This window comes from Haematobia irritans, chromosome 1, assembly GCF_050003625.1.
Source record: "Haematobia irritans isolate KBUSLIRL chromosome 1, ASM5000362v1, whole genome shotgun sequence".
Classification (NCBI taxonomy): domain Eukaryota; kingdom Metazoa; phylum Arthropoda; class Insecta; order Diptera; family Muscidae; genus Haematobia; species Haematobia irritans.
This window is the reverse complement of record NC_134397.1, coordinates 49,254,612-49,280,903: the sequence shown is the minus strand read 5'-3', so window position 1 is coordinate 49,280,903 and position 26,292 is coordinate 49,254,612. Positions and strand designations below refer to the sequence as shown.

The window sequence follows — 26,292 nt, the reverse complement described above, 5'->3', positions numbered from 1 at the left end:
AATAAAATTTTGACAAAATTTTCTATAGAAATAAAATTTTGACAAAATTTTCTCTAATTTTTTTTTTTGACAAATTTTTCTTTAAAAAAAAATTACAAAATTGTCTATAGAAATAAAATTTTGACAAAATTTCCTATAGAAATGAAATTTTGACAAAATTTCCTATAGAAGTAAAATTTTGACAAAATTTTCTATAGAAATAAAATTTGGATAAAATTTTATATTGAAATAAAATGTTGACAAAATTTTCGTAGTTCTCTAAAAGACGAATTTCGTGAAGGTCGTCCAAATTCAGTTGTTGTTCCAGTAGTCATTGATGTTGTGCGCCAACTAATATTGCAAGATGGTCATGTGATCTATCATGAGATTGATACAACCTCACATATAACCTCATAAATTTCAAGCTCTACGATAGAACTGTCAATTGATAGATTGCAGTTTGCAATACTAGACAATCTTGTAATTATCAAAGACAACCGTCGTAATACTCTTCGAATATAATCATTAGAATCATAATATGTTGTCTATATTCTACAAAAAATATCAATGATATGAATTGTATGTTGCAGATTTATTAAATCTATATATATGAGTCAGCTAAAAAAATTGGCTGATTAATTTCCATTATCCACACCTCTTGTGTATCTCTGTTGATTTGGCTTTTTCCATTGCGTACGTCTCGCGCGTTTGCCTTGTTTTCAGTGTTTATCACCTTCTAATCAACTCAGGGCGCTATGGTCTTACCACCTTTATGATATATACCACCGTAGTTAGATTATATGTACTATTCATATGTTGTTTTATTTTTCGTTATGCGGGTACTTCTCTGTGCCTCTGTACTTTATGGTCTTAAAATTAATTGTGAGAAATTCAGCGGGAAGAGAAGACTTTGCCAAGATAACTTGATCCATGTTGCTGGTGGGGATCATAAAGTTACTATGGTACAATAGTTTGGTGTATTTTTTTGTATTATTTTATGTAATCGCCTGGAGAGTCGACAACAACAACAACAACAATAGTAAGTAATAGTCTCAAAACGAAGGCAACATAAACAAATACGAATAAGAAAAAAAATATAAAATAGCAACTGAAAAATTAAGCTAGCAATTGTTATAGGAGTACATAATTACAAAGCATTTTGGTGATTATCGCAAACAACAGTGAAAACAATAATGACAAATAAACAGATATATTAGGTTATCTCGAGTAAATGTACTCAAAACACAAGTTTTTATATATTTTCCGTCATTTTCAAATCACCACCTTTTCACGATTTTTGATATTGACATTTTATATTTACCAAATAGATGCTAAAGAAAGCATGGCTTAACCAATAAAAAATATTGAGTTGGGCGGCAGTCAGTTATAAATTGCAAATACTGATACGGGGACCTAAAATGATTTTCAAATTAGTTGTGCATCTAATCTTACATTCAAATTTGCCCTGTACTCAGAGTACAGGGCAAGCCTGGATTTTTTCCAGGCTTGAAATTAAAAAATCAAATTTAAATTATCCAAACGGTTACGAGATTAATCGTACATCCATTTTACTTTTTAAGATGCACAGAAAAAATATAACGAATATTTTTTCAATTAAAATCTTTAGTGAATTTTAAAAAATACTCAATTAAAAATTTAATTGATTCAAAAAAATGTTTAACTGAAACAAAACGCAGTCATAAAAATTAATTGTATGAATTAATTTTTTAATTGGATCAATAAATTTTTTAATTAACTGAAATGATTGATACTATCATTTCTGTGATTGAAGACATTTCAATTAAAAATTAATTGGATTAATTAATTTCGTGATTGAAGGCAAAAAATATTTTTTTCGTTGTGAATACTGTTGTGTCTGCTAATGATTCCCAATGGATTTTGAATAAAGAAAGTCTGATTCAAATAAAACCCAATTTATTTCAACCAAATTTTCTTATATTAAAATTCCTAAAATAAGAATACAATTCTTTATACAATGCACAATTCAATTGAAAATGTAAGTGACTTACTTTTTGGTATGGAAACCACTAGATAAAATATTTAAAATCTTAATCAATTTGGCAAGCAACAGAAACTAAAATAATTTTAAGTTTCTAAAGGACATAGAATGCGTCCGGCAAAGCTAATTACCACTTTATTCTGGATAAAATGGCGCTTTGCTGTTTGCGTGACGCTTCACTCCGAAAATTATATGACATTTGTAAGTTATCTACTTAAGAACAAACTATTTAAGTTAGCTACAAATATTCGATCTATCCGGTTTTGGTGTTAGCGACAAGTACTATGTTCGGGTTTTTCACCAAAACACTAAATTAGAAGTACATAAATACATAAGAAGATGATAATACGAGGGCGGTTCGGAAACTTCTTAGACTATCAATGAAATAGAATAGTTAGTTTTTCAAAAATATTTTTATTTTTCAATATAATCTCCTGAAACTTCAATCCACTTAGTCAAACGCTTTTCTAGCAATTCTATCCCTTGGTTAAAATAGTTTTCCTCAAGGTCTTCAAAATAATGGTTTACAACTGTAACTGCATCTTCATTTGAGGTAAAACGCTTGCCAGTAAGGATTTTTTTTAGATTTGGGAACAAGTAAAATTCACTGGGAGCTAAATCAGGAGAATAAGGTGGGTGGTCAAGCAACTCGTACTTCAATTCGTTGATTTTAGCCATTCTTAAAACACTCTTGTGCGCTGGTGCGTTGTCTTGATGAAAAATTATTTTTTGTGTTGTAAGCCAGGACGTATTTCTCGAATTTGTACATTTAATTGATCCAAAAGGTTGCAATAGTACTCTGAATTTATTTTTGACTTGACTTTTGCAGATAGTCAATCAATAAAATACCTTTGAAGTCCCAAAAACCGTTGCCATAACCTTACCAACCGATTGAATTGTTTTTGCCTACTTTTGGGCACTTCCTCCAGCTTCAGTCCATTATTTATAATATTATATATTATATATAATATTAAGCCTTGTCAAATTATGGATAGAAAAGATCCAAGGCATTGATTGCAAAACATTTAATATTTCTAAATTAATTGTGCACCGACGCTAGTTTTTGAACTAAACATGAGAAAAATATTTTCAAATTCCCTCAAAAATAGTTCAGAATTTCGCAGAAAAAAATACAAATAATGTCCCAGAAAAGAAACGACGCAGACATATGAAAACGTGCAGTGAGTGATGAGCTTAAGTGTATGAAGGATAACAAAGATAGGAAAATCGTGTCTAGCCCTCCTAACTCAAAGCTGATAACGTCGAAATGGTCTTCCGAATAATGGAAGATGAAAATGACAACCCTACTAAATATAAAGCTAGGCCAGTCGTACGAGTCTAGCTCCAGAAGTATGGAGTCTTTGCTGCAAACTGGAGAAATCCCTATATGGATTGAAGCAATCACCTAAATATTGGAATGTAAATTTAATAGTTTCATTATCTCTTTGGGCTTTTTACGTTGAAAACCTGCTGCCTCTGTGTGAAAATAAATAAGAAAAATAATGACATATTTTATTTAATATTGTACACCGAAAAGAAGTGAACTGTTTTATAGGAAGAATGAACTACCTCGCACGAAAATTGAACTAAATTTTATTCCACACTTTGAGATTTCCACAATGCGTTGTTGAAACCAAAAAAATTTAATGTCCTGTTGTACTTTTTAACTGCAGTTCACGAAATTACATCATCTCACAGAAGAAAAAATTAACTAAAAGCAAAGAAGAAAATCATTGGCGCCAAATCATGACCATTTTAACCATACAGTAGTTCATTCTTACTATTTTTGGGAATCGTACGAAAATATTCTTTTGCTTTAGTTCATATACTCACGTTTATTTCATAAAATTTTTGAGACATGCTTTAAAAAAGTACGATTTCATTAAGCTGTGGAAAATTTCGATAAAAATAATAAAATTCAACTACAAGCAAATAAGATTTTTCCAATAAAAATAAGTTAAATTTAGCGTTAGTTTAACTACGGAAATTTTTTTCTGTGTATGTATGATCTTCTTATAGCTCAAGGAGAGCTAAAAATTCTATACGAAAAGGGTTGTTTAGGCATATCTCAAGAAAGTAGTGTTAGAAAGTACTGTATAAGTTTGATCTTCAAGATTGCAATCCTGTTGAAATACCAATCGAAAAGGGGCCTTATTTGCAACACTTTGAAAACGAAGAAATTACGAAACATCCATTCAGGGAACTTTTGGCCTTTTGTGTTCAAGGCCATATATTTGCTATTAAGTTGGCTATCTTGGACGGTTTCAAGAATATCCGTCTTTTAAGAGAATTGCAAGATATCTTAAAGACCAAGCGTATATTGAAAAATTGTGAATCTGAGTCCCTATTGCCCAGCAGAAAAAGCTTTGCCAAAAAAGCAATAAAAATGTTCTTTTTAGATCCGGAAGTGGTGCGAAATTCGTGCAGAAGCGATGAATTTAACATGGGCTTGTCATAGGACGGATGTCCACCATTTCAACAGCCGTTGCACTGAATATGCATCACTTCTTAGAGTGAGATCCGAATTCAGTGTTTTGGATGTGAATTAAAAAATTTAGTGACATTTTGATAAATAAATAATTTTTATAATATTTTATGCATATTTTCAAAAAAAAAATCGCAATTTTTCTAAAATGGATTTAGCATTTTTTACGACTAAATTTAAATAATTTGTACCATTTTACTGCTTTTAAAGTTGTGCCTTTAGAAGTACTTCCAAATTTTTTTGCTGGGTTGGCGTGCGTGTGCGAATATCTTTTATAGATATGGCCCCCACAATTTATTTATTTTTTTTTGTGCAAAATTTCAACAAAGTGGTCCCAGTATTTTCAACCTGGAAGGTCCGTTCCATGTTTTAATTTCTTAACTGCATTCCCTAAAAAAGTCTACGTATTTTAAAAGAAAAGATTATGTTCCTATATGCTTTAGATTAAAAGTTGTAAACTCCACAATTCGGACTTAAAAAAAAAATACAGAAATTTGACCAATTTTTTTCGAAAAACACACCTACATTCTTTCTGTCGTAACATTTTTTTTGGACTTCTCCCCAATTTTTATTTTTGCCTGTTTCTTATAGAAAACCAAATAAAGATACGTTTTAAGCTTTTATCGATCATTTTGGTCAATTAGTATAGGAGTTCTTCTCAATTCAAAATCGGAAATTTTTGAAAAAGAAAAAAATTTTATTAATAAAAATCCGGAAAACCTCATGTGTTCATTAACTAACAGTAAAAGGTTTCAACATAACATACTACCGATAAACAGATGAGAAATAATTACAAAAAAATAAAAAAATAACGTTTTTTAACATATGTCCCCACTTTGGGGGTTTTGATAGGAATTTTGGGAATGGTGCATTCAACTATATTTCTTGAAAAAAAATTTCCTGCGAAACTCTGAAACTATCAAAATGATATCGTAATTAGTTCAAAAGTTATAAAGGTTTCAATTCATATTTTAATTCCCATTTTTTTTTTAAATTTGGTCCTTGCCCAAAAAGAGTTAAAATTTTCATATTTTTTGATTTTTCCCATTACATAAGAAGAAATCTGTGTCAAATGCCTTTCCAATGATATATTATATTTAGACTGTTGCTTAGTAAATTGCGCCAAAAATTTGCACTAAACTACACTAACTCGGGTGAAATAGTGCATTTCTGTAAATGTACGTTTATATGGCTATACATAAATCTGAACCTATTTAAACCAAATTTGGAACACTTAATGGTGCTATCAAATATACTCCTTGAAGCAAATCAGAACAAAATCCTGGCTTCTGGGGTCAGGTTAGGTTAGGTGGCAGCCCGATGTATCAGACTATTCAGTCCATTGTGATACCACATTGGTGAACTTCTCTCTTATCACTGAGTGCTGCACTATTCCATGTTAAGCTCAATGACAAGGGACCTCCTTTTTATAGCCGATTCCGAACGGCGTTCCACATTGCAGTGAAACCACTTAGAGAAGCTTTGAAATCCTCAGAAATGTCACCAGCATTACTGAGGTGGGATAATCCACCGCTGAAAAACTTTTTGGTGTTCGGTCGAAGCAGGAATCGAACCCACGACCTTGTGTATGCAAGGCGGGCATGCTAACCATTGCACCACGGCGGCTCTGGGGTCATATAAGTGCATATCTGGCGTAAGATATATATGGAATCTATATATAAATCTGAACCGATTTCAACTAAATTCGGTATGCACCGTTAGAATGTTAATTTCTTTCAAGCAAATCGGAGTGAAACTTTGGTCTCAGAGTGGAAATGTTTTCTCCGGAGGTCATATGAGTCTAATTTGGACGGATGATTTGTATGGGATAGATATAGCTCCCATACAAATCTTCCTGAACCGATGTCCACTAACTTTTGCACACTTACCAATATTAATAATTGGACTCCTTATGCAAAATTTTGAGCAAATCAAAGCACAATCAAAGTCAAAAATAGTTAATAGTTTTATAGCAAGAATGAACTACGATTCGATACAAACTAGGTTTGAATTTATGACCATTTTTATGTAAGGCGGATTGAATAGTCAATGTGAGCCTAAAAATATATTTCAATATATGTGTGTATCTTTCCACTGCACGCAGAGAAGGAATATGATCGCCTCAACCATGTTTGGAGAGCAAAATGTTATTTTTGGACGGTGACCATGGAGCTTTTTTGTCGCAAAAATGTGGTTTTCCCGGCAAACATATACATGGTTGCCGAAGTCAGGCATAGGTTTTTTGAGAAAATAACATGGTTGCCGCAAACATGTTACATGTTCTCCGTCCAAAAATAACATTTTGCTCTCGAAACATGGTTGAGATGATCATATTCCTTCTCTGCGTGTGGATATTTTCAAATATTTAGTCATTTGATTGTCAATACACTCATAGAAAACATCATGCACGACGTGCTCATTTCAAAGCGAAGTGAATCAACACACATGTGGTGTCAAACGGAGAACAGGCGGTGTCAATCTGCCAACAAAAAAATGACACTATGCGTTGTCAAAACAACAACCAGCGTTCATGCTCTGAAAACATTATGGTTACGAATTTATAAAAGAAATTAATAAAAAAATATTTCCGCTACCGTGACTCGAACTGTGTTTTCTGCATCATACGCATTAACAATCGCCTTAGCACATTCCGTTTTGATTTTTTGTGAACGTTTCCGTTTCATTTTGTCACCGACCGTTCACGACTATGGAACGTAATTTTTTCTATTAGTGTAACCCTTTGAGGTGATGATGCAGTGTTTTCCACGGCCATAGCGTTTGGCAACATTATTCGATTCGGTATAAGGGCTAATGGTGTGATGCATAAATATTTTGGTCATTTTGAAGTGTTTCGGTTCGTCAACAATAGCCCGTTGGTATTTCTAAAAACAAATGGGGATGAAGTCATTATTGGAACTTCTTGAACGTAGCAGGGTTTAGTTTTCATTCGATTTTCTTAATTTTTTCTGCGCGTGTAATGGTCACATAATACTCTTAATAGGAGATTAAAAAGGCATCAAATTTAACGGTGACAAAATTTACTATTTTTTTATTATTTTTTGTTTTTTTTTTTAATGTTTTTTTTTTCTTGTTTCTTTTCTTTGTTTGTTTCATAGTTTTTAATATATACAAAATATTAAAAATCTCAATATCACTTAAAAAGTTACTTAAATTATGAAAAAAAACTATTTACAATAAAATAACATACACTCTCGTTGCATGAGAAATGAGAAAAATGAAATGGAAATGTGTCAATGGTGAAATAGCGAGAGAAGGAACAACGAGAGTCTATGCCTGAGAGAATGATAGATATAGTCCACTGAGTAATGTGTCTATGGAAAGCGACGGGGGAAGGAAGTGAAAATGAAAAAAAACCAAACCAAATTCTCAAACATGTGCGAGATATTAACACCAATTTGTCTCTCCAAAAGAAAGAGCTTTGTTCAAGAATTTCGTTTGTGAGAAAAACGGAAATATTTGTTCTTGGCAAATGGATTGGCAACACAAACTCTATACATAAACACCAACTTCCGGTTGTTCAATTCAGTTATAATACAGTGACCGATGGTATTAAAACAAAAATCCCTTTATAGGATTGATTAGAATTGAATAATAAAGGTTATCAGCATAGTGTATGTGTCAGATAGGTAAATGCGAACACCACTTCTCGTCTCCTTGGAAAGGTGTTTGGTGGTTTCTCTTTCTGGGAGGAAGTGGTCCCATGAGTGATGATAATAGTTTGCTTTAAAAATCCACTTGTTTTCCTCGTTTTCCTGTTGTAATTCCATCCGTTTTGTTTGTTTGGTTTAGGGCGTTTCTTGCGATTGGCTCTCTTTGTTTGATTCTTCTTGAAATATTTGGCAGCATTTTTGTTGGTAAAATTGTTTCTTCGATTGATTTGTTAACTATATTATGCTAAGAAAACTAAACGCATACGATCATCTAGAAGGGAGCACCATAGCTACCACTGGGTCTCGAAGGGGCACCATATGAACCCGAGGGGGCACTGGGATAGCCGCCGAAACCTCCGGCCTGGGTACTTTGTTGCAGAAATTGTGCAACTTGGATGGCCTGGCGAACACCCTGCAAATCAATACCAACAACACGGCCACCACCGCCACCTCCGAAGGGAGCACCATACTGAGATGAGGGAGGACCATATGAGCCCGAAGGAGAGCTTGGATAACCACCACCTCCACCGCCACCACCACGGCCGCCAGATTTGCTTTCTTCTTGCAACAAGATTTGACGGACTTGTTCCAAGAGTTGGGGATCGACATTCTGACCCTCATTGGTTTGGGGACCGATGCCAACCTGACGATAACCGCCACCACCACCGCCGCCAAAGCCACCTCCACCAAAACCACCACCACCTCCGCCGAAACCACCACCACCAAAGCCACCGCCGCCGAAACCTCCACCACCTCCATTGCGTTGATAATTATATCCTGATGGAGCTTCTGCAACAGCTAGTGCTGCCAAGGCAAGCACTACAAGCTATGGGCGAAACATAGAAGAGAACAATATCCACTGTAAGTAATCCACTAGTAATCCACATGGTTCCTCTGTCTCCAGATGGACATTTCTTATGCAATACTTACCACGGAGAAGGAGTTCATAGTTGTGAGTCGTGTATATATGAGGGGAGAGAAGAAAAAACTTAAAGTAAATTGCAATTGAGTTGCTTTCCAATAGGCAACCAACGACTGAATGCCAATGATAGGCCACTACAGCCCTCTTTATAGTCAACGCAGTGAAGACGAGAGAAACAAAAACGCCAACAACAATAACTATTGGCCAAATACAAATACCGCATAGTACAATTACTACCGGGGAGGAGGCTGGCTTCATAGAGTTGGGCCAGATGGAGATGGAGACCCCTCATCGATGAAACCCGTATCCATTAGTAATGTTAAGCGTCGTGACATGACAGTGGTGCGCAGGCGAACTCTTGGGCATGTATTGTGCAGCAGCACATCATACTTGCTGGTTGGCGGGCTATAGTGGTACCTCCTAGCCAAGGAAAAAAAGGCCATAGACAAACTTGCTTCCAGCATAGAAACATCGACAAAAATACACTTAAATCTATGAAATCTTGATTGGGAAAATATTGTTTTAATTTTTCACACTCACACATATATTTTTTCAAATGATCAAAAAAACCAAATTCACCAAGAGATCAAACGTCTGCCAGATCTTGGATCATGCGACCGGCTACCTATTGCATTTCAATTAAAATTCAAGCTTTGTCTAACCATTCCACCTCCTTGGTAAATTGGTTGGCGCATCCAATTGGAAAGATAAAAAATTATATTTTCAGTAATTTCATAACAAATTATTGACATGGCGGAGGAGTATATCACACTGTCATTTTCAAGTGAGGAATTTAACCTGGGGATTGATGCCAACATCCAAAGTTGCTTAGTTGTATGTCAATGTGGTTTGTTCGAATGCTTCCTTATATTTTTATTCAACCTTATGAATGTGCGTTGTAATCCTTTATTCTATTTGAAAAAAAAAAATAAAAACAGAACTATTAATATTCTGGAAAAATCAAAGTCAGTTCAGTTTCAAAGTCAGTTCATCTTTCGCCCGATATGTAAGAAGGCCATTCTAGGCCAAGCTTTGTCACTTCATCATTGGTATTGTAGATAGAAAGCGTAAGTAAGTAAGTAAGCGAAAGTAAGTATGAGATTCCCTATTCCATTCAGATAATAAAAAATTTACATACCCCTACGCCACCATCAGAAAAAAGTCAATGGAAATTTCTATAGCCGATTTAACTTTATTTTTCTTTATATTCTTTATGTTCTTTATTTTGATTGATTGAAAACGAGTTAACCACAATTTTTAACTCCAAATACATTATACATTTTGCCATGTTTCAAGTAAAACCGTCTTTAAAATAAAGTCTTGAAACATTTCATTTGAATTCCATCGCGAACACTGAAAAAATTACGTAGATAAACTAACACTAAATTTAAATTATTTTTATACCCACCACCATAGAATGGTGACGGGGGTATAATAAGTTTGTCATTCCGTTTGTAACACATCGAAATATCGATTTCCGACTATATAAAGTATATACATTATTGATCAGGGAGAAATTCTAAGACGATATAACGATTTCCGTCCGTCTGTCTGTCTGTTGTAATCACGCTACAGTCTTCAATAATGAAGCAATCGTGCTGAAATTTTGCACAAACTCGTCTTTTGTCTGCAGGCAAGTCAAGTTCGAAGATGGGGTATATCGGTTAAATCTAGAGGTATTTTATGACCATAAAGAGGTGTGCCAAAAATGGTGAGTATCGGTTCATGCTTTGGTATAGCCCCCATATAGACCGATCTCCCGATTTTATTTGTGGGCTTATAGAAACCGCAGTTTTTATTTAATTTACCTGAAATTGGAAATCTAGAGGTATTGTAGGGCCACAAATACGTGTGCCAAAAATTGTGAGTATCGGTCCATATTTTGGTATAGCCACCATATAGACCAATCTCCCGATTTTACTTCTTGGGCTTATAGAAACCGCAGTTTTTATCCAACTTACCTGAAATTGGATATCGAGAGGTATTTTAGAACCATAAAGAGATGCGCCAAAAATGGTGGGTATCGGTCCATGGTTTGGTATGGTCCCCATATAAAAAGACCTCCCGATTTGGGGTCTTGGGCTTATAGAAACCGTAGTTTTTATCCAATTTACGTGAAATTGGAAATCTGGAGGTATTTTCGGACCATAAACAGGGGTGCCAAAAATGGTCCGTATCGTTCCATGTTTTGGTATAGCCCCCATATAGACCGATCTCCCAATTTTACATCTCGGGTTTATAGAATCCAAAGTTTATATACAATTTGCCTGAAATTGGAAAGAGGTTTGCCACAAATGATGAGTTTCGGTCCATGTTTTGATATAGCCCCCATATAGACCGATATCCCGATTTTACTTCTTGGGCTTCTAGAATCCGGAGTTTTTATCCAATTTGCCTGAAATTGGAAATCTAGAGGTATTTTCGGGCCATAAAGAGGTGTGCCGAAAGCGGTGAATATCGGTCCATATTTTAGTATAGCCCCCATAAGAACGATCTCCCGATTTAACTCCTTGGGTTTCTAGAAACCGTAGTTTTTATCCGATTTGCTTGAAATTGTAAATATTCTGGTATTTTAGGCTCACAAAAACGTGTATCGGATCGGTCCTTTTGGTAATGCCTCCATATAGACCGACTTCACTTCTTGAGGGTATAGAAGGCGCACTGATCATGAAAATTGCTTGAAACTCAATGTAAAATTTCCAGATTTTACTTCTCGGGTGAAAATCTACAGATTTAAGATTTCAAATCAAGACGTTATTTTATAATTTTCTTGCACACTTACAAGAGATGTTAATGATTCCTCTAAAACTCAAACAAAAATGGTTCTTATAAATCCAGAATCTGATATAGTCCTCATAGGTGAAATTTTTAAATTTATCTTCGGGAAGTGTCCTCAAGCCCTCCTGAAATTTCAAAGGAAACCCTAATATTTGGTTCATGGTGGTGGGTATTTAAGATTCGGCCCGGCCGAACTTACTGCTGTATATACTTGTTATTATATACATTTTATTTATAATTTTCGTACGATTCCCAAAAATAGTAAGAATGAACTACAGTACGATTAAAATGGTCATCATGACCATTGACGACATTGACTTTGTTCTTTACTTTTAGTTCATTTTTATACCATGCGCCACACTGTGGAACAGTCAATGTGTACATTTTTGAAAATTTATGAACTCTTTCATGAAATAGATGCACGTTTACATATTTTTTATTCGTAAATACTTGTTATTAAATTAAGAAATTTTTAATAATGCGCATGTATTCTTTCTTAAAATTAATGAAACTATACATAATATATCCTGTGTTTGGTTGTTTCAGTTCAGTTTGAGTCGCCGTTGGGATTCGAAGATTATTTATTGCTGAAAAAGGTTGGCGAAATAAAACAATTTTATTAATTATTAATTATACTGGAAGCATTGGTGCTCATATTTATAAGTAATAAAAAAATATTATAAAATGCTTTTTTAACTCGCAGGACTTTAATGCGGTTTTTAATAAATGGGTTCATACATACATTTAGACCAAATATTGCAGGAATTAGGGAAAAAATCGAAAAGAAAAAATACATTTAATGCATGACGTTCTTAGTATATATTACGTAAAAATGCATATTTTTCAATGTCGAAAATTATGGATACTTCATTTATAATATTAAAAATTTTATTAATACTATGAATCCATTCGTAGTCAATGAAAACCTGTATTTTTTAATTTATGAATTTTTTCATAAAATTTGTGAAATCCGTGTTTTGAAAATTTTTGGGAACACTATTCATAAAATAAATGGGTTATTTTTTGTGTGAACAGCCTTCAACAATGGTGCTATCGTCCTGAAGTTTTTCGCGGATTAGTTTTTATTTACAGACGATGGGGTTTATCGGCCACCCCAATTGGGGTCTTGGGCTACTAGAAATCGTAGTTTTTATCTGATTTGCCTGCAATTAGAGGTATTTTATGACCACAAAAAGCTGTGCCGAATATGGTGCATATCAGAGAACTGTAACCGGTGGCTTTCTTCGTATTGCAATCTTACCCACAAAATGTCGGTGGCAGTGAGTAAGACACCAATTACCATGCGATCTTTTACATTGATACAAATGCGAGAATAAAAAGACCAATAGTATATAACAATGTTCGTATGCAGTGTCTTGCAATCTTCGTATGCAGTGTCTTCCAATCGACATTGTAACAACGCTCGGTAAACAAAAAACGAGTTTGGCACGTAAGTGTGATTGCACTAAACAACAACAATTACCAGCAGTTGGCATTAGCTCAAGAGAATTGAGAGAGTACCAAATAAGAGAATACCAAACTGCTGAGAAATGGGTAACCAATTTGTGTGATTGCTTTATTACGGTGTTCTCGAGAGACCAACACTCATACTAACAAACACCGACTGTCGTCGGTTGCATTGGATATTGGTGGTTGAAATTTTTTTACCAATTGGTGTTTTAAGATTGCAAATATTGGTGTTTACTAAATACACTGGTCGGTTGGGGTAGATCGCAGCCGTTCTCTGGTACATATCGGTCCATGTTTTGGTATAGCCCCCATATAGACCGATCTCTCCCAATATTCAACATCCATAGGTATTTTGGGGCCACAAAAAGCTATACCGAATACGGTGTGTATTGCTTCATATTTTGGTATAGCCCCCATATGCACCGATCTTCAGATTTGATTTCTTGGGCTTCTTTAAACCGTAGTTTTCATTCGATTTTCCTGTAGTTGAAAATCTAGAAATATTTTAGAACCAAAAATTGTTGTACCAAAAAGGGTGTATATCAGTTCAAGTTAGGGTGTAATCCTTATATAGATCGATCTCCCGATTTAACTTCTGGACTTCGAGACACCGCAATTTTTTATCAGATTTGCCTGAAATTGGAAATCTAGAGGTAATTTAGTCTCATAAAGTGTTGAACAAACATTGTTCTGATAAATCAAAAAACTAATAGCTCATTCACATTAGGCTCGAAATCTACAAAAAGTGGATTTGAAATCGCTTTTTTTACAATGACAGTTGAAATCTAGTTACAGTGGATTTTGGAGGTGTAATGTGTATGAGGTATAATGTAGTTTCCATATGTAAAAACTTTAAATTTAAATTTGGTAAGCGTACCATTGAAACCGATATCCTTGTGGTAGTAATTTTTATTAAAATTCACCTGAAATTTCAAATATTTTCAACTAACCTGCTCGACGAAGATTTAGTAGTATTTAAAATTTGGGCAGGCCAAACTTAACCCCGTATACACAGAAAAAATACCATTCAAAATTTAAAAAAATTTTAATTAAAAAAAATAATCAATACAACTAACTTTTCAATCAAACTCAGAAGACTAATGGTGTTTTCTTTTCTTGTAAATAATGCGCATTTTTTCAATCTTGCCCGGAAAATGAACTTTTTAGGTTCTTTTCTAAAAAAACAGTTAAAAGTGCGAAAAGGCTTCGAATCCTATTGTGAAAATAGTGCCAAGCAGAGAGAGCAAATTGCGGGCATTTTCAGCACTGCCGACAAACGAGAGTGCTGCGATGCCCTGTTTGCTCATTTGGATTCTTTTCTGCCCGCTGAAATTGTAGCATTTTCTTAGGTTGCTGGCAACATTTCATAAATGCCCATTCTGTACAGACAAAATGACAGCAAAGCACTTTTTTCAGAAAAGAAAACACCATTAGTCAATTAAAGAAGTGATGGAAAAATTTTTAACTCAAAATTTATTTCCAACAATTTATTTTTCAATCAAACTAACGGCCATTTTCATGTAGCTCCGTTAGGCTTTAACTGCCAGTTAACAGAAAGTAAATTGTAAATATCTTTTCTCCAGTTAACTTTAACTGAAAAATGTCTAGCAGGTAAGCGCCTAACTGGCATATAGAATGTATAGACAAGATGACAGATATGTCCATAGATCGGTTTAAAAATTAGTTAGCTAACGTAGCACTAACGGAGCTTCATGAAAATGGCGGTAAGTCAGTTAAGAAAGTAACTGAATTTTTAATTGAATCAATGCTAATAAAATCAATTAATTTTTTAATCAAGTATTTTTTAAACGTCCAATTAAAACTGTGATTGATATTTTGTGATTGAAGACATTTCAATTGAAAAATTAATTGGATCAATTAATTTCTTGATTGAATCGGAAAATTTTTTTGTGTGTAAATATACTTGTTATTCTACAGCTTGTCTGAAATGTTCTTAGCGTATTTGAAATATGTTCTTCATTTCAAAAAAAAAAATCTAAAAAGCAAAATCCTCAATATTAGTCTAGCCTATATTTGAAGCTTGTTTTTATCAATACCTCGGTTAATTTAAAGATTGATTGTTTAATGAAAAAATGGTATCTTTACTTTACTTTAAGAAAAATTTGCCTCATTTCACACTTAACGGAAGAACACAAAGTTCAAAAATTCGTAAACTAGAATATTATAATTTTCATGAACTAAAATAAAGTTAAATTGGCGTTGGAGTTCACTCCTTTAGTGTAGATATAATATTAACCGATTTCCATCCGTTTACATCTACAACAGTAATAGACAATATTGACCATTCTCATGAAATCATTCTCATGAAATCATGATATCTGCTTCCAAATTTTGTAATCGAAGATCAGAATCCTTGCATATTTGGTGAAGGTTAACAGAACATGGAAGATATATGTCCTTTCCCAATATAAACAGTAGTCCTTGATTATAATAAGACAATAAAAACAAAAAAATTAACGGTGACAAAATTTACTATTTTTTTTATTATTTTTTATAATTTTTTTTTGTTGTTTCTTTTCTTTGTTGGTTTGTTTCATAGTTTTTACACATATAAAAAATTAAAATCATCACTTAATAGCTAACAAAAATATTGTATTTTTGTATTTTTTAGAGAAAAACTATTTACAATAAAATAACAATTTTGCCCTCACTGTTTGGTGAAAATATGAAAAAATTGAAAAAACCTAAGAGTTATTAAAAATTGGGAACATAAAATGATTCAGGGGTTAGTACAGTGAGAGCGGGAATTAGAGATAGTCCACTGAGTAGTAATGTCGAAAGTCCTAGTGACAACAACGACAATGGAAATAACTGAAGGGAAGGATGAAAATGAAAAACAAACTGAATAAAACTTTATAATCACTGTGAGAGTTCTTCTGTGCTATCTCTTTGTCGAAAAGAAGATTTTTTTCAGTTTGTTTGGAAAAACGGAAGCTTACCATGATCCCTTGATTGGTCATGGTTACTTTTTTTCTTTCTCTTAGCAAATGGATTAACAACACAACAAAATCATCACAAACACCATCACTGCAAACATTAACATCCGGTTACTGATATGTGCATACTTTTTATGTCCGTTTGTTAAGTCTCGAACATCACTTCTCCCAGGGCATGGGGCAATGAGATATCATTTGGAGCTTAAGGTGTTGGCAATCTGGGTGGCTACGGTATTGAGTTGAAATCCTTTTTTATTGTGTCCTAAAAATCCATCCGTTTTCTTGATGTGTCTTGTGGGTTTTTTTGTTTTCATTTCTGTGGAGCTGTGTTTTGTGAATCGGCTATGATCTGTCTGGTTTGTCAAATATTTGGCGGCATTTAATTTTGTGTTTGTTTTCTTCTTTCGATTCATTTGGTAACTAAATTATGCTAGAAAGCTAAACTTAGACTGGCACCTAGAAAGGGGCACCATAGCTTCCACTGGGTCTTGATGGGGCACCATATGAGCCTGAAGGAGCACTGGGATAACCACCAAAACCTCCACCACCACCAGCTTGTGTACTTTGTTGAGCGAATTGTGCCACTTGGATGGCCTGGCGAACACCTTCCAAGTCAATACCAACAACACGGCCTCCACCGCTACCACCGAATGGGGCACCATATTGCGATGAGGGAGGACCGTATGAGCCTGAAGGTGAGCTGGGATAGCCACCACCGCCGCCGCCACCACCTCCACCTGATTTGCTTTCTTCTTGCAATAGAATTTGGCGTACTTGTTCCAAAAGCTGAGGATCGACATTTTGACCTTCGTTGGTTTGGAAACCTCCACTAACAGCCTGGTAGCCACCGCCACCTCCGCCAAAGCTACCACCACCGAAACCGCCGCCTCCAAAACCACCGCCGCCACCACCTCCATTGCGCTGATAATTATAGCCCGATGGAGGTTCTGCCACCGTTAGTGCGGCCAAGGCCAACACTAAGAACTATTGAGAGAAGAATATGGAAAATCCATGATCAGTAAATCTCATCTTTGACTAGGTGTAAGAACCAAGAATGAAATCCTTGGGCTTTTATTTTTCATCTGGAACATTTGTAATACTTACCACGGAGAAGGAGTTCATAGTTGTGAGTCTTGTGTGTGTATGAGGGGGAAAGAAGTAAAAAAACTTAAGATTATAATTTAGTTGCTTTCAAGTAGGGAATCAACGACTGAATGCCAACGAAAGGCCACAACAGCCCTCTTTATAGTAGACGACAACGTCGATCTGTTGCAGCGACCAAAACTCATCCAAGCCGCAATAAACTCATCCATAGGAGAGACCAAGGTAATATACACAAACGGACAGAGGGATGGACGCACAGAGCTCTCCAAAGCGACAAAACGAGTGTAAAAACAACAAAAATCTTCTGACAAGGCTATGAAATAGAAGCAATCACATAAGTTCATACAAACTATAGAGGACCAAACCGAGTGCACAAATGAAAAAAACTATTCGAACAAGAATTTTCCAAATTGGATTAATGAAATTAAAATAAAATATTTTTGACAAAAACTAGGTCTTATTCGAGTAAAAAGATCTAAAATTTTTATTATTACTAAAAAATTCTTGAATAAATATATAAACATATTTTTGCATTATGACCATCTTCTAGCTAAAAACTACAGTTTTTGGCTTAATTTTCATAGTAAAGGGTGATTCTTTTGAGGTTAGGATTTTCATGCATTAGTATTTGACAGATCACGTGGGATTTCAGACATGGTGTCAAAGAGAAAGATGCTCAGTATGCTTTGACATTTCATCATGAATAGACTTACTAACGAGCAACGCTTGCAAATCATTGAATTTTATTACCAAAATCAGTGGCAGAAAATCCGCTTTTTTATCGACAAATTTTGTTCAGCGATGAGGCTCATTTCTGGTTGAATGGCTACGTAAATAAGCAAAATTGCCACATTTGGAGTGAAGAGCAACCAGAAGCCGTTCAAGAACTGCCCATGCATCCCGAAAAATGCACTGTTTGGTGTGGTTTGTACGCTGGTGGAATCATTGGACCGTATTTTTTCAAAGATGCTGTTGGACGCAACGTTACGGTGAATGGCGATCGCTATCGTTCGATGCTAACAAACTTTTTGTTGCCAAAAATGGAAGAACTGAACTTGGTTGACATGTGGTTTCAACAAGATGGCGCTACATGCCACACAGCTCGCGATTCTATGGCCATTTTGAGGGAAAACTTCGGAGAACAATTCATTTCAAGAAATGGACCGGTAAGTTGGCCACCAAGATCATGCGATTTGACGCCATTAGACTATCTTTTGTGGGGCTACGTCAAGTCTAAAGTCTACAGAAATAAGCCAGCAACTATTCCAGCTTTGGAAGACAACATTTCCGAAGAAATTCGGGCTATTCCGGCCGAAATGCTCGAAAAAGTTGCCCAAAATTGGACTTTCCGAATGGACCACCTAAGACGCAGCCGCGGTCAACATTTAAATGAAATTATCTTCAAAAAGTAAATGTCATGGACCAATCTAACGTTTCAAATAAAGAACCGATGAGATTTTGCAAATTTTATGCGTTTTTTTTTTAAAAAAAGTTATCAAGCTCTTAACAAATCACCCTTTAGTTTTACAAAACTGGTAATAGTTTCGTTTGTTTTTATTTTTATTTTTGTTTTTTTTTCTCATCTTTGCAGTTGCTTTAGTTGCTGAGAGTTTGTGTCTTAAGTTTTTGCTGTATAATGACTGAGTTTGTGTCTTGAGTCTTTGCTTTAGACACGATGAGCTTGTGTCTTAAGTCTTTGTTGTATGAGTTTATGCCTTAACTCTTTTATTTTTTTTTTTCTTTATTATTTTTAGAGCACTCACCGTGCGTAGTGTTTTTTTTTAATTTTTGTTTTTGGCCACATTTTAAATTGTTATTGTTTTTAGTTGATCATCTTCTGCACGTATTTGAAGATGTACTTGAGGCATTCATCAGTAGCCTGATGATCTTTATCGTAATAACCATGATGAAGGTGATTTTATTGAGGGTTTATTGTATAGCAAAATTAAACCATACAACCCCATTGGTAATTTCCCAAAAGTTTTAAATCTTTTTCAAATTACATTCATTACATCTTGGTCTCTCGCTTGGTGGGAGAAAATCGGACATGCATACAAAACGTATTTGCATCAATCGATATAGGTTTATTTTCATTTTGCTTATAAGTTTTGCATATAAGTTTTGCATATAAGTTTTGCGATTGCTTGGACTGAAAGGAAACTTCAGTCCAAGCAATCGCAAATACAATGTGAAAGATACATTGAAATAGTTTTTCATTCCCTCACATTGTGTCAATATTTGATTTCAATTTTTCCAATCGTGCCGTCATGTTGTAATCATTAACATCCATTTTGGAAACTGAACCCTGACATACCACTAACGAAGAGTAAAACAAACAAAAGTAAAAGCTAAAATCAAGGGATCATTTCCTGTTTGTTGGCCCGATGTAGTTTGTCGTTATGTGACCGCTAGTGCAGAAATTCCAACGTGATCTACACTTGGTCTTGCAATACAAGGAGAGAAAGAGAGATTTCAATTATTTTTAAAAATGTTTATAGTTCGCTGTTTGTATAGATTTGTATGTCACAGGAAAAAGTTGTCAATACAAAGCTTTATTGATAAGTGTGGGATCAAAATTAAAGTTTATGTAAAACGCAGCAGTTGAGGATACCAAAGACACCTTTGGTACCCTCATTTAATTCACAGATTGCATTTAATTTCCCATAAAAGTAAAAAATCGTCAAATAAATAATGGATATAATGAAAGCCCCGATCAATAATACAATTCAAGTTTATACAATATACAGGGACTTATAGGTGTAACCCTAACAAAAGGACTTATTTTGAACACCTTAGAGCAAACTATTAATCCAAGAAAATGATCATACGAAGAGCTCTCCGAATGATTGGAAAATGAGTGAGGGTGAATGGTTTAGCAGTAAATTCAGCTAATGTAACACTAGTTATGAACTACATGGGGCGAAAAATTCCCATTGTTGAACCTTTGGTGAGTATGAAAAGTACTTTGGACGCATATTGAGGAATGTGGACTTTTAGCTCACTATTTAAGAGAGGGCTACGAAAGCCACTTTCTCTACTTGTGCAAAAATGAAAAACGTGGGGTCGAAAAGGAAGAATTATACATTGCATATATACCGCAGGGTTTAGACCTATAACGCTATAAGGCAAAGTCTGATGGATGGCATTTGAGCAATCACGATTTTAAAAAAGTTCAGAAAATGCGTTGTTGCGATTCACAAGCTAACTACGCGAGCTATCATTCAAAAAAATATGCTTCGAACATGGGAGCTCTGAGGGGTTCTATTCAAATCAAATGTATATTGAAATTCGAAATTCTCGTGACACGCGTGATTCACGCGTGAGTCGTGAACAAAATCCAAAGCAACTCTCCTGAATGTGCGTGAATGGGACTAAAATAAATATTTCGCGCGTGAGCGTGCGTGAGAAATAAAATCGGTTCGAGAATGTGCGTGAATAAAATTTCTGCAAAATCACGCTCGCGAAAATAATGAAGATTTAATTCACACTCGTACGTTAACTGAAATTAATTCGGCTCTCGAACTATTATCTATTTTTGAATTTTGTTACCTTTGCTGATTTCCGTTTGGAAAATATCGTGAGTCTCGTGAATTTGTCGTGAATCACATGAATTGTCGTGAATCGTGCGTGAACGTGAGTCTTTAAAAATAATTCGTGCGTGAGTACTGGTTTTCGTTTCGTGCGTGAGCGGACGTAAAAAAATATTTTGCTTCGTGAATGTGCGCGAGTGTGAGTGAAATTTCAGTCACGCGCACACCTCAAGTCGGAACACACTAAGGAACGGAAAAGTGGATGACTTAGTAAGATTAAGAGAGCTACCCAAACGACCCTATTTTTCTTGTGAAATTATTTGACCACCATGAATATGGCAATGAGTCTTGTTCTGCAAACTGCACCTTGTGCAGTTTCTCTGTACAAATAGAATAATTGACTTACAGAAAATCAGGGTGTTCAATAAATAAATGTAATTTTCGCCCAAAAAAATACCACTAGATTACATGTTTTTGCTTGCAGACATATTCCCGATATGGTTATACTATGCTGGATACTCATTCATTACTTCACACGCATAGATCTAGGTGCTACATGTAACAAATTATCATTTGTTTATTTTTTCACTCATATATGTAAGTAAGAAAAATTACAATAAAAAAAAAAACGAAATTAGACACATAAAACTACTTTTACTTGAAGATGGTTTACTTCAGCGGGCATCATCCAACCAGCAAGATGCCATTACTAATGATGAGACCGGTTAACGGTCTCTTTCACATTGGCTTGCTGCGCGATACATAACTGAAAAGAAGTACGCTTATGTTTGGGCACTAAGGAGAAGGCATTTTTGCCCGTATAAAACACCAACGAAGAATAGGTAGGTTGTGGTGGCATGAAACTCCCCAATTGGGAATAGTAAAGAAGCCACTACTTGTTGTGTATACTCTGCCAAAGATATTATGTGTCATTTGGATAATTTACAGTCTTATGCAATCTATACTACCATGTGCTGCTCCTGGCAATTGAAGTGGAAAAATTTGGTGATAACAAATACGCAAAAAATGTGAATACTTGCGAATTTTGTGGATATAAATAGGTCAGGGAACCTTTGACTTGTTGATAAAGCTCTGCTTGTAAGCGTTTTACAAGCGTTTACGTTTTAGGATTTTTGAATATTCCCGAATTTAACATTAGCTACATCTGGTATGTACGTCCATTTGTCTCGTCATTTTTCTTAAAAACATGCAAACACACAAATAAAAACTGTATTATTGGCCTACCAACGCTCATAGCCGAGAGGTTCGTGGGTTCAAACCCAGTTTCGACCAAACAACAAAAAGTTTTTCAGCGGTGGATTATCCCACCTTAGCAATGCTGGTGACATTTCTGAGTGTTTCAAAGCTTCTCTAAATGGTTTCACTGCAACGTGGAACGCCGTTTGAACTCGGCTATAAAAAGGAGGTCCCTTGTCATTGAGCTTAACATAGAATCAGTGATAAGAGAGAAGTTCACTACTGTGGTATCACAATGGACTGAATAGTCTGCCACTATACCTAACCTAACAGGAATATATTTGTTTTCATTTATAATTTTGATTGTTTTAGAAAAAGTATGCTCGAAGATAAAGTGATTTTCAACTCTAAAACCGAACATAGTACCGGCCTTTATACAAAAATTTAAAAAAAAAATCCACAAATATTGTTACCATGAAGATAAACTATGACCTTGGACATGTCGTAGTCATCAAGTTTGCCACAGTTGGTAGGATTCTACCCAAAATGGTAAATTTTTGGAAGATATTGCAAAATATTCCTCTTTAACTTAAGGTAATTTATAAATAGAAATACAATTTTGACAAAATTTTCTATAGAAATAAAATTTTGACCAAATTTTCTATAGAAATAAATTGTTGACGAAATTTTCAATAGAAATAAAATTTGGACAAAATTTCCAATGAAAAAAAATGTTCTATAAATAAAGGGTGATTCTTTTGAGGTTAGGATTTTCATGCATTAGTATTTGACAGATCACGTGGGATTTCAGACATGGTGTCAAAGAGAAAGATGCTCAGTATGCTTTGACATTTCATCATGAATAGACTTACTAACGAGCAACGCTTGCAAATCATTGAATTTTATTACCAAAATCAGTGTTCGGTTCGAAATGTGTTTCGCGCTTTACGTCCGATTTATGGTCTACATAATCGACCAAGTGAGCAAACAATTAATGCGATTGTGACCAAGTTTCGCACTCAGTTTACTTTATTGGACATTAAACCAACCACACGAATGCGTACAGTGCGTACAGAAGAGAATATTGCGTCTGTTTCTGAGAGTGTTGCTGAAGACCGTGAAATGTCGATTCGTCGCCGTTCGCAGCAATTGGGTTTGTGTTATTCGACCACATGGAAGATTTTACGCAAAGATCTTGGTGTAAAACCGTATAAAATACAGCTCGTGCAAGAACTGAAGCCGAACGATCTGCCACAACGTCGAATTTTCAGTGAATGGGCCCTAGAAAAGTTGGCAGAAAATCCGCTTTTTTATCGACAAATTTTGTTCAGCGATGAGGCTCATTTCTGGTTGAATGGCTACGTAAATAAGCAAAATTGCCGCATTTGGAGTGAAGAGCAACCAGAAGCCGTTCAAGAACTGCCCATGCATCCTGAAAAATGCACTGTTTGGTGTGGTTTGTACGCTGGTGGAATCATTGGACCGTATTTTTTCAAAGATGCTGTTGGACGCAACGTTACGGTGAATGGCGATCGCTATCGTTCGATGCTAACAAACTTTTTGTTGGCAAAAATGGAAGAACTGAACTTGGTTGACATGTGGTTTCAACAAGATGGCGCTACATGCCACACAGCTCGCGATTCTATGGCCATTTTGAGGGAAAACTTCGGAGAACAATTCATCTCAAGAAATGGACCGGTAAGTTGGCCACCAAGATCATGCGATTTGACGCCTTTAGACTATTTTTTGTGGGGCTACGTCAAGTCTAAAGTCTACAGAAATAAGCCAGCAACTATTCCAGCTTTGGAAGACAACATTTCCGAAGAAATTCGGGCTATTCCGGCCGAAATGCTCGAAAAAGTTGCCCAAAATTGGACTTTCCGAATGGACCACCTAAGACGCAGCCGCGGTCAACATTTAAATGAAATTATCTTCAAAAAGTAAATGTCATGGACCAATCTAACGTTTCAAATAAAGAACCGATGAGATTTTGCAAATTTTATGCGTTTTTTTTAAAAAAAAGTTATCAAGCTCTTAACAAATCACCCTTTATAAGACTTGGAAAAATTTTATATAGAAATCAAATTGTGACAAAATTTTCTATAGAAATCAAATTTTGACAAAATTTTCTATAGAAATCAAATTGTGACAAAATTTTCTATAGAAATCAAATTTTGACAAAATTTTCTATAGAAATCAAATTGTGACAAAATTTTCTATAGAAATCAAATTTTGACAAAATTTTCTATAGAAAAAAATTTGGACAAAATTCTCTATAGAAATAAAATTTTTAAAAAAAATTTTTTTAGAAAGAAAATTTTTAAAAAAAATTCTATAGAAATAAAATTTTTAAAAAAATTTCTATAGAAATAAAATTTTTAAAAAATTTTCTATAGAAATAAAATTTTAAAAAAATTGTCTCTAGAAATAAATTTTTGATAAAATTGTCTATAGAAATAAAATTTTAATAAAATTGTCTATAAAATGAAATTCGGAAAACATTTTCTTAAAAATCAAATATTGACAAAATTTTCTATAGAAATAAAATTTTTCTATAGAATTCAAATTTTGACAAAATTTTCTATAGAATTCAAATTTTGACAAAATTTTCTATAGAAATAAACTTTTGACAAAATTTTCTATAGAATTCAAATTTTGACAAAATTTTCTATAGAAATAAATTTTGACAAAATTTTCTATAGAAATAAAATTTTGACAAAAATAAGTTTTGTTTGGTAGTTTTTTGGTAAAATTTTCTTTAAATTTTGGTAGATTTTTGTTTTTGCTTGAATGGCAACCGTGGTAGCCATCCCAATTCTTGAACTCACCAACAGAGAATGAAGGCGCCGAGTCGCGCTATAGAATTTAGCCGCCGCCGACTACTTTTGGCTTTACATCGATTCATATCGACGCAAAATTTAGATGCCACACCCAGAGAAGGAATATGATCACCTCAAACATATTTCAAGAGCATCATGTTACTTTTTCACAGCGACCATGTAGCATTTTTGTAGCAAAACTATTCTTTTCTCGTCAAACATAACATTCTTTCCGAAATCAGATACATAATTTCCGAGAAAAGAACATGGTTTCGGTAAACATGCTACATGTTTTCCGTGAAAAAGTAACATTTTGCTCTTGGAACATGGTTGGGGTGATCATATTCCTTCCCTGCGTGCATTTTATTAAAATAAATATTTATTTAAATCCGAAAAATTACTTACAATTCTTTTATTTTCTGTCAAAAAAAAAAAAAATATTTCATTCACCCAAACAAAGATGAAAAAAAAGTAAATTTGTTTGGAAGATTGGTTTTACAAATGATCTCATAGTGGTTCGTATCCCGTTAATTTGAATTTTTAGTAGATAATATAGATCACGAATGATGAATGGCATAGACGAAATTGTACCAAATTAGCTGCGAAATAGTACTATTCTATGCCAAATGGTACATTTCCACCTATTTGTACAACAGATTTAACGGCATGGTCTTTTTCTTAATGCTTCCGGAAAACCAGAAATTTCGTAGTTCCAAATCTCACAAAAAATTCTTGGATATTTCGTTTTGCGACTGTAGCCTATCAAGTACAATGGGTAATGCAATCGAATTTTAGCGTCCATGGAATGACGCAGACTTAAAGCTAAATATGATACGAAATACGAAATTTTAGACTAAGTAAGTTTTCTTTTGATGCTAAAAAATTTTCTTTTGGAGTAAATAAAATATAAAATTTGGTCTTTAAGAAATTACTTTACAACGAACGGGAATTTCGTTTGTATAAATTTTCGTTTCTGAGAAAAGAATTGTTTCATATTGTAATAATACAATATGTATATCAATTTAAAAAACAGGCAAAACAAACTAATTCAATGTATAAACCTTTTAAACCAAATTAATTAAAAACAAGGTTTACAATGTGTAAAGAATAGGAAAAAGGGAAATAAAAATTAAAGTTCAGTAAATATATACATATACATGAGTCCAACAATTTAATGAGCATTTAACTCTTAAAACGCTTTCAGCTGCTAAGTTAAAATACGATTTCTTAATTTGTTTTTATTTGTGTCAAATATTAAAAAAGCCCTTTCAACAGAAGCATTTGAAAAATTTTAACGAAAGTAATGCTTTTGCATATTCGCTTGTACACTCAAAGAAAAAAAAATCGTTTGAAAAACGTA

At 34.3% G+C, this 26,292-nt stretch overlaps 3 protein-coding genes across 3 annotated transcripts in view; all 3 read right to left on the bottom strand.

The window, feature by feature from the left end:
- Positions 1–26,292, bottom strand: part of LOC142220874 (V-type proton ATPase catalytic subunit A) — a 108,369-nt gene that overhangs the window by 79,755 nt on the left and 2,322 nt on the right. The window lies entirely within an intron of this gene.
- LOC142220861 (uncharacterized) lies at positions 7,506–9,194 on the bottom strand. The gene is made up of 2 exons (XM_075290241.1): positions 9,086–9,194; positions 7,506–8,981 (listed from the first exon to the last, which is right to left on the bottom strand). Exons 1-2 carry the CDS (start codon positions 9,101–9,103, stop codon positions 8,427–8,429), a joined length of 573 nt encoding a protein of 190 aa, XP_075146356.1. The 5' UTR covers positions 9,104–9,194; the 3' UTR covers positions 7,506–8,426.
- LOC142220860 (uncharacterized) lies at positions 15,800–17,517 on the bottom strand. Its single transcript, XM_075290240.1, has 2 exons — positions 17,387–17,517; positions 15,800–17,266 (listed from the first exon to the last, which is right to left on the bottom strand). Exons 1-2 carry the CDS (start codon positions 17,402–17,404, stop codon positions 16,739–16,741), a joined length of 546 nt encoding a protein of 181 aa, XP_075146355.1. The 5' UTR covers positions 17,405–17,517; the 3' UTR covers positions 15,800–16,738.